We start from the raw sequence: 8,188 nt of genomic DNA, 5'->3' as shown, positions 1-8,188 counted from the left end.
CTTTCTACAGCATGGAATCTGAGACACAGAGGATATTGAGATTACCGTAAATGGTTAATCTCCCCCAAACCTGCTTGGATTATGTTCTCCCTTAGTTTGTATTAACATATTTGTTGTTTCTACTCCAATGTCCCTACCCCATTGATAATTGTTATCCTTTTATATTTTAATTTTCTGGAAGCAGAGCGGGTAATTACGGCTGATGCGAAATTCTTAGGAATGTAGCTTGTTTGATATGCATATTTTGAATAACTTTGTGAATGAAATAACAAGCAGATTCATCCAGCATGTCCCATGACTGAGATGGCAATAAAAACATGTAGTGCAAAGAGATGCATGAGACTGAAGCTTCGCTGCAGCAGAACTCCATTGATAGTTGTTGAATTTTCAACAAAGATAATGGACCTTTATGAAATCAGATGCTCAATATTTGCTGACAACAGAGTTTATTTTCTGTGTTGTACAAGAATATGAAAACAGAAAAATAAAATGTGACTGTGAAATGGTTTGACTGTGAATCAGTTTGTGTTTTTTAAGACTGCATTGAATCTCTAGTTGTTGCACTGATAAAACTTTATTATTTTTACAGATGAATATTTCAGCAGTTTAATGTTGATGTGTTTTCTCCATTCAATAATCAGTTTGGATTTTATTAGTTATTCCAATTGTGTCAGATTTAGTGGTGGTCACCCATTTTTATTCTTCCTACTCCGATCTGCATTCTGATGCTGCTAATGTAGTGTTGCTCGACCATTTCAAATTGAGTATTTGTTTTTTGCATGTGGATAGTTGCAGTTTTTAGTCCAGCTTAAAGGTATGGATTTAAGAGCAGTAGCTTGTTTTTTTGCTGTCCTTGGTGATCTTTAACTTGACCCACTGTGGACACTGAAGGCCTTTGTTCATGCATAAGGAAAAATGGCAATGATGATGCAGGAAAAAAATTAGACGCAGCCTGCAAATCATGAGCAAAACACTTGTTCACATGCATCAGAGGATGCAATGCATTATCAAATGTCCATCAATAGTATAATGCATTTTTAGATTACACCCCCATACCTAGAACAATAGATGTGACAGCAGCTTTACAAATTTAATGCAAAAAAAAAAAAGGATTTTGTAAACTTATATGCAAAATAAACTCCTATTTCTTCGTAGATAAATGCAGTGCAAAATATTTGGTCCCCAAGGTTATTGTCCGAATGCCTTCAGTTTCTGTATAAAGTCAGCTGGGAAAAATTCCCCCAGTCCATTTAATTTCCTGCCGGATGATGTATCATCTTGGCTGAAAAAATTCTCACAGGATTGTTATTCAGTCCTGAAATGCTGCGTGATACCTGCGGCTCCACCTCTGCTTCCTGACAGGCTCTAGTGCGTGATAAACTCCGGCTTCTCACCGTAATCCGCCTCATCTCCTGTCATCTCTCTGATTCTCCCTCTCCATTTAAAGGGTCCAGATGTCAGTCCAGTTCTGTTGTGGCAGCTCAGGTCGGGGTCGTGCAGGAGGTTCCACATCAGCCAGATCTGTGGGACACTGAGGCTGTGAACGACCATGAGCTCTCTGTAAAAACAGGGGTCGAACGTTTGAAGGTGGGGCGCCGCAGACGGCCGGGGAATCCCGAAGGTGCGAAATCCCTGATGACGAAGAGGGCTGATGCTAATCAGCTGGAGGCACATTCCCAGGAAGACATCATCGATTGGGAAAAGTTCCACCTAAGAGAAGTTTTATATAAAAACTTAAATTCTTAAACAGATTCTTGAAGAGTAGGAAACTTACTTTATCAAAACATATGGGGGGAAATTAAATCTCACAGTATGACAAAGCTTTTAAGTCCCATACAGTTTTCAAGGTATTAACACAACCACCACACTCATTAACAATAGTTTTCTCATGCATCCTTTTTAGTAGTCTAAAAACACCTATTTTCATGTTTTTCTGTTTTTTTTTTTTAGATTATGAAGACCTAGCAACCCAGCAGAGATGTCAGTGGGAAACGTGTGGAGGTTTAAAGCAGCATTAGCTGCTAAAACAATATCACCAGCCCACTTTGAGCATCTCACAGAGCAGTGTGAGAAAATAGACCAACTGCAGACCTAACAACAAATGGAAATCTGATTGGGAATGAAGCTAATTCAGGAAGGAGGACCTGTTTAAAGCTGCAGAAGAACTAGTAAGTGTGGGGACAGAGGTCCACCTTCCAGCAGGACAAAGACCTTAACATGAAATGGAATGGTTTAGATCGAATAAAGCATAAAAATGATCTGCTCGAGGTCTAAATGTACATTTAACACAAAATCTGTAGCTTTTGATTCAGAGTTGAGCTACTTTGCGAAATGCAATTGTTGCAAATAGTGGTTTGCATCAAAAATGAACCAGTTTAATGAGTTTATACAGGACTGAGTAACTCTAATTTTATGCTTTTTAATGCTCTTATATATAAGATGGCAAAATCCCTTGTCATCTTTAGCGTTGACAGGCTGCAGCCATGAACCAAATTCTTTGTTTTCCAGGCAATTTTGTTGAAATTTTTGGTGGTGTTATTTTTTGATTGGTGTTACAAGATGAAACATTCATGGATCATTGCTTCTATATTCCTTGTGTGCCTCTCAGCAGAACATAGTTCCCACTTAGGAACTTTGATGGACATTTCTACCTGTTAAAAATTTTCCCCGCTATGTGCTTAGTGCGAGCGATTGCTGCAAATTCAGTAACCAAATGTAAAGTGCCTTGAGATGATATATTGTAAAATGGGACTATAGGAGTAAACAAAACAGGCATAAATTGAACAATGTTATTTAATCAATTACCTTATGTATCATATTTTTGTTTTGATAGAACTTTGTTTTAAAATGTAATGCTGTTTTGGTCTAAAAACTGTGCTCAACAGCACAACTAGTGGTGCAAAATTGGCTCATTGCTCTTTTAATTCAACCCAAATGTAGGGCTTGTATAGTTTCCACAAATTGACCGAAACTAACCCCTTAAAGCTAAGTTTGTCCTGCTGCAAAAGGGCAGGAGCCTTTTACCAGCCAGCTGACCAAAAATATAGCAACAGGTGTGGGAGCTGCACAAGTCTGTGTGTCATAGAGCTGGTAATAATCTGATTCTTCTGCTAATTTCTCTGTCATCTCATTAGAAGGTCTTTAAAACGTACAAACAATAAGATACCGTTAGGGTTTTTTTAAACTGCACTTTTACTGTTTACTGTAATGGTTCATGCTTTGATTTTTCTGAATACCTGCTGACAGGCAGAGTTTAATCTTCGCGCCGTGTGTCCAGACATCACAAACCCTCCGCCTCCAGCATAACTGGGGTACATAAGGCCTCCGTACATAAACTCTGGAACATAATACTTGGAAGTGCGACGGCGGATTGGTTTAGCATTAACAATTATATCTCCGACAAACAAATCCTCATCAGGTTCTCTGCCTTGAAGCATCTCCAGGATGTTTTCCACGTTGACGTATACGTCAGCGTCACCTTTAAAGATGAACCTGAAGGAGAGCAGACTGACTTAATTAAGGCTTCAAGCTGAAATCATCATTCAAGACCATTTAATCCACACTAACTTCACTTGAGGACAGCTGCTGTTGACCCATTCTAGAAAATGTGTTTCTTTCAAAGTCAGGTTAAAGAAAGTGTCTTCAAAATCCCAGAGCAGGATGTCCTGATAGGCTTGGCTCTCGTAGGCCAGTAGACGATCCCACCAAGGCAGGGAGGAGCGGTTCCTGGGAATCCCAAGCAGAAACACGGTGCGTACGGACCTGCCAGGTTGGAACATGCCTTCCTTCCCCCATGTCTGTCGCACTACCTAAAAAAAAATTATAAATGAGCCAAGAAAAAATCGAAAGGTGTAAAACTAACTTTTTATAGTAACCAATAAAAAAACGTATTTTGCTACCTGCCGCTTGTCAAAATCTGCAGCTATAGATTTCACTGCGATGAGCATATAGGGAGCAGAACCTCTTCCTCCTTCCTCTTCTTCTCTTATCCGACATTTCTTCGGCTGGTCGATAAGCAGTTTAAAGTTTCTCCTGTCTTTTTCTCTAAGATAGCTCTTGAAGTCAAACGGTGGTAGAGTCGGCAGTTTGTCAGCAGCCCTGGTAGGCGGGACCTTTTTCCTTCGTGATCTGGACCTGATCTCAGAACTGGATCTAGACTGAGGGAGGTTGGAGTTCAATTGGGGGATACAAGAAGGTAGCAGGGACTGTAGTTGGGATTATATCAAACAAAAGAAAGTAGTAAAAAAAAAATGTGAGTGCTGGAAGAAAATGTATGTTTGTGATTGTCTTTAAGGGATTTTCCGACAGAGGGATGGATGTCACATTAGGGGGGGAGGCCCTACCCTGCACATAGATATGTAAAATAGCCAAGAGTAGCATTACTTAAAAATCTATTGATCAAGTAGAATCTAAAAGTATAATGCAGTAAAACTACAAAAACTTTTTTTTTTCAGTTTCTTAAGTAACATGACACATAGGCAGTAACTATACAATAACTCATTTAATAAAAGTTGTCATCTAAAAGCTTTCATGGACAGATCAGCAGATGGATGGATTAACCATACATATGAGAATTAGCCACTGCAGATTGCAACAGATGGGACTAGATTGGTCCGTTTTTTTTACCTCATGTAACTCATTTCTCAACTTGGCCCCACTGGATCCCAACAGGATCCGACTGGAGCTAGTTGAGTCGTGGATCTCCAGCTTCCAGACGGGTCTGCTCCCTCCAGAGGACAGAACAACCTAGAATCATTGCTTGGATTAAATGGGACATAAAGGAATGTTTCTGCCTCCAGTTATTGTGAACTTTCTTTCCCTCTTCACCTGACGAGTGTAGAGCAGAAAACAGAGCAGCACCAGTAGCAGCAGAGTGCACATCACATCTCCCTTCACATGTAGGACCCTCCTCATCATCAGCACTTTCCTCAGCATCCTCTCAGCTGTATTGCATTTTGAGCTAGAACCTGAAGCACAACAGCAATACATTTGGTTTGACAGAAAAGATTTAAGACTCTTAAAAAATAAATAAATAAATAAAAAACACAATTTGGTTTTACCTCTTAGATATGCGCCCATTTCCTCTCTGCATCGTTACATCACTTAGGAGCTGTTTCAGCAAAGCAGAAGTTAGAACAGACTCACCTATGTCAGTTTGTAATGTCCATTATGTCTCTCTCTCCGTTCTCAGCCAACTTGTAATAGACTTAGACAAACTTTATTTCGTTTCGTACAGCTCTCGTGACATTTCCATTCCTTAAAGAGCATCAATGATCAAATGTAAACATTGGGGGGAAAAAACATGGGGAAAAAAAATACATTGATATGGTCATTTTGATGCAGAGACTGAATTTTTTCAACATTCAGCTTTTTTTTTCAGTTTTTTTTATTTGTTCCAGTTTTTTTTTACTTAATGTAACGTAATAGAGCATCCTAACTATAAAACAGCACCCATAGGATACTAAATCCAATCTGAACAGTAAATGAGAAACTCTAATTATGCATATTTTCCTTTTCTCTATATTTTCTTCAATCCCTCCTTAAGATGACACACAGTCAACTGCTCTCAAAATATAAGATTGATTAGAAATGACACATTTTATGTGCCAAAAGAACTTAAGTGTTTATGCAAAAGAAAACCAATTGGTAAGATCATGTGATGCCTGCGATGGACTGGCGACTTGTCCAGGGTGGACCCTGCCTCTTGCCCGTAGACAGCTGGAGATAGGCACCAGCACCCCTAGCGACCCCGCTTGGGATAAGCATGACGGAAATGGATGGATGGATGAAGATCATGTGATCAGAGGCGGATTTAGGAAATTTGGGGCCCTAGGCAAAGACAGGCAGGGGGCCCTCTGAACTGAGAAGACAACACATAAAGCAGACCGATTATACAGATAGAGAAATGTTAATAGAATAGACATCCATTATTTGTTCTAGGTTTTGTCCCTCTCTCCTTGTCCCTTTTCTTGTTGTTTTCCTCTCTCTGTTTTGTACTCAGCTGACTTTTTATGCTGTCTCAAAAGGAATGAAAGATTTTTTCCAAGCACTAAGCTCACTTAGCTGATTGTTCCTTCCTGTGTTTCCCAAAAGGCAAAAGTAAATAACCCAGTCCTTCTTTTCACTGTAGACAAGCTATGATCTGCTTATCTGTTCTCCATTTTCGTTTGGATGAAATAATAGCTGCATGAATCATGACAGCAGACAACATAGAGGAGAGCAGGAGACGGGGTTACCTATCTACTTGCTCTGGAGAGCAGAGTTCACTGCTTCTAGATGTTGTCACCAAATTCTCCAGTAGCAGAAAAAAGTCACTAGATTTCATGCTAGGTGCTTTTTTTAAAATCAAAGCACTAAAAAAGTTCCTAAATATAGTGACTAAGGCGCTAAGTTGGCAAAACTGCTCTTTGCATCGTTTGTTTTCAAATGGTTTGCTGCTGTCTGTTTGGACCTTTCTGAACATGTGCAGCAAATGGACTGATCCAATATAGTGGACACTGAATGGCCATGGTTCTGATGGCATTTTAGCGAAATAATTTTTATGAAAAACATAATGTGCACAAATAAGGAATAGGTGTATTAATCATACATGTAAACAGAGTTTTAACTTGGGGCCCCCAGGAACTTGGGCCCTAGGCAGCCGCCTAGTTTTGCCTAATGGTTAATCCCCCCCTGCATGTGATGCTGCTCATTAAAAGTTAACATATAATCTTAAAATCATTAACTGTGGAAATGCGCTGATTTTTGTCAATTTTGTCTTTTACGAAAATGTTTAACTGTCACACCCTTCCCTAACTTCTATTTTTATTCCATCGGCATAGTTGACTCATATATAGTTTTAACACTGATATAAAGACTATTTCCTAAAGCCTTTCTAAAAGATGTTGCCAAATTCAAAGAATATGAAAAAAGGAGAGTAAATTTGAATTAAATTAAATTAAAAAATATGTTATTTACCCCAAAAGGGAAAATTATTGAGAAACAGGTTTATACTTATATAGGTGTACTAGTAGTATCTTAACTTTTCTCCTAAAATGTATATATCAGAGCGCTACATTGAGCTAAAATGCTGTTGCTAGACTGATTAACCTTGAGCGAATAAATGTGTCGTATCACACCAGTTCTTGTATCACTGCACTGGCACTCATAATGGGCTCTATGCACATCTCTACTACTTCCTGAACAGGCAGCTCTTTTGTTTCCTGTCTCTTTCTACTGGATGAACTGATGAATCCATATGTGCCTGGTGTCAGTAACCTAGGCAACACACACCTGGATTGATCAGCTCATTCTGCAATTAAAAACAGGAAACAAAACAGAAAGAGCTGCCTTGAAATCAGGAGTAGTGGAGTTTCTCAGAAATCTGACTGAATTCTGACAGCTAAAAAAAACATGTTAGCATAAAGCTGTTGCCATGTCTGTTTTAGAGACTAGCTCTCTTGTTTTAATTACCTTCTGTTCCTCCATTAATGACAGAAAAAAAGTCAGAATTCTGAGAAAAAAGTCCGGATTCTGAGATCAAAGTCAGAATTCTGAGAAAAAAGTCAGAATTTTTTCTCATATTATACTGGAATAAAATTAAAAAATCAGTAAACTTTTTTTTAGTTTTTGTTCAGTGGCCCCAATCCTCTTCCGTAAGTTCACCTTTTTTGTCATGAAGATTTATTTGTATCTCTGGTGAATCACATAATTAACCATTTGCAAATAAACGTGAATAGTTTCAAAGGAAGAAGGGACTCTTCTTCAACTGGTGTTGAAATCGCGGAGAAAAAAGAAAGAAATAGCATTAACTTTTGTGTTTAGATAATGTGTGATAAGAGCAATATTATATAAGTGTCTATTCATAAAAAAAAAAAAAACACTTACTTTTCTCTAAAACACAAAAGCGAAATTAGTTTAGCTACTCAACTGGAATAAAGCAGGCCCATGTTTACACTAAGATCCCCGACTGACGCAAAACATCATTCCCACTTACTGGAGGAGGAAAACATCTGCAGCTCCTTTCCTTCTGTTCCACATCTGGAAGAAAACATTGAAGGTCCAAACAGTCGGAGAGCTTCAGTAGCAGCAGGGCAGACTGCTCTATCAGAACCGAACCTGGACATCTCTGTCTCTGAGCTGAGAGACATTCACGTACGTCAGAGAAAACTACATGACGATGACCCTTGCATGGTGGAATATATCGATT

At 38.9% G+C, this 8,188-nt stretch overlaps 1 protein-coding gene and 1 long non-coding RNA gene across 3 annotated transcripts; both read right to left on the bottom strand.

Annotated features, from left to right (window-relative positions):
- Positions 1–18: 18 nt before the first annotated feature.
- b3gnt9 (UDP-GlcNAc:betaGal beta-1,3-N-acetylglucosaminyltransferase 9) lies at positions 19–8,135 on the bottom strand. 2 transcript variants are annotated; one of them, XM_038294009.1, is made up of 8 exons: positions 7,976–8,135; positions 5,061–5,110; positions 4,828–4,967; positions 4,627–4,746; positions 3,900–4,157; positions 3,568–3,809; positions 3,237–3,492; positions 19–1,710 (listed from the first exon to the last, which is right to left on the bottom strand). In XM_038294009.1, exons 2-8 carry the CDS (start codon positions 5,077–5,079, stop codon positions 1,366–1,368), a joined length of 1,380 nt encoding a protein of 459 aa, XP_038149937.1. In that variant the 5' UTR covers positions 5,080–5,110; positions 7,976–8,135; the 3' UTR covers positions 19–1,365. The 2 variants fall into 2 exon arrangements, with proteins under 2 accessions (XP_038149937.1, XP_038149936.1); XM_038294008.1 differs by having other exon boundaries at positions 21–1,710; positions 3,900–4,205.
- On the bottom strand, positions 1,937–2,368 carry LOC119789191. The gene is made up of 2 exons (XR_005281553.1): positions 2,206–2,368; positions 1,937–2,144 (listed from the first exon to the last, which is right to left on the bottom strand). It is a non-coding gene; the product is annotated as an uncharacterized LOC119789191 (long non-coding RNA).
- Positions 8,136–8,188: the final 53 nt, after the last annotated feature.

This window comes from Cyprinodon tularosa, unplaced genomic scaffold, assembly GCF_016077235.1.
Source record: "Cyprinodon tularosa strain WSP-4 unplaced genomic scaffold, ASM1607723v1 ctg332, whole genome shotgun sequence".
NCBI lineage: Eukaryota > Metazoa > Chordata > Actinopteri > Cyprinodontiformes > Cyprinodontidae > Cyprinodon > Cyprinodon tularosa.
The sequence above is the reverse complement of the archived record's forward strand: the minus strand, read 5'-3'. Positions and strand labels throughout refer to the sequence as shown.

Coding starts and splice junctions, on each gene's coding strand:
- b3gnt9 (XM_038294008.1), bottom strand. Junction 4,206..4,626: donor TGAGAAATGAGTTACATGAG/GTAAAAAAAACG, acceptor TCCCAACTACAG/TCCCTGCTACCTTCTTGTAT. Junction 3,810..3,899: donor CAGATTTTGACAAGCGGCAG/GTAGCAAAATAC, acceptor ATTTTTTTTTAG/GTAGTGCGACAGACATGGGG.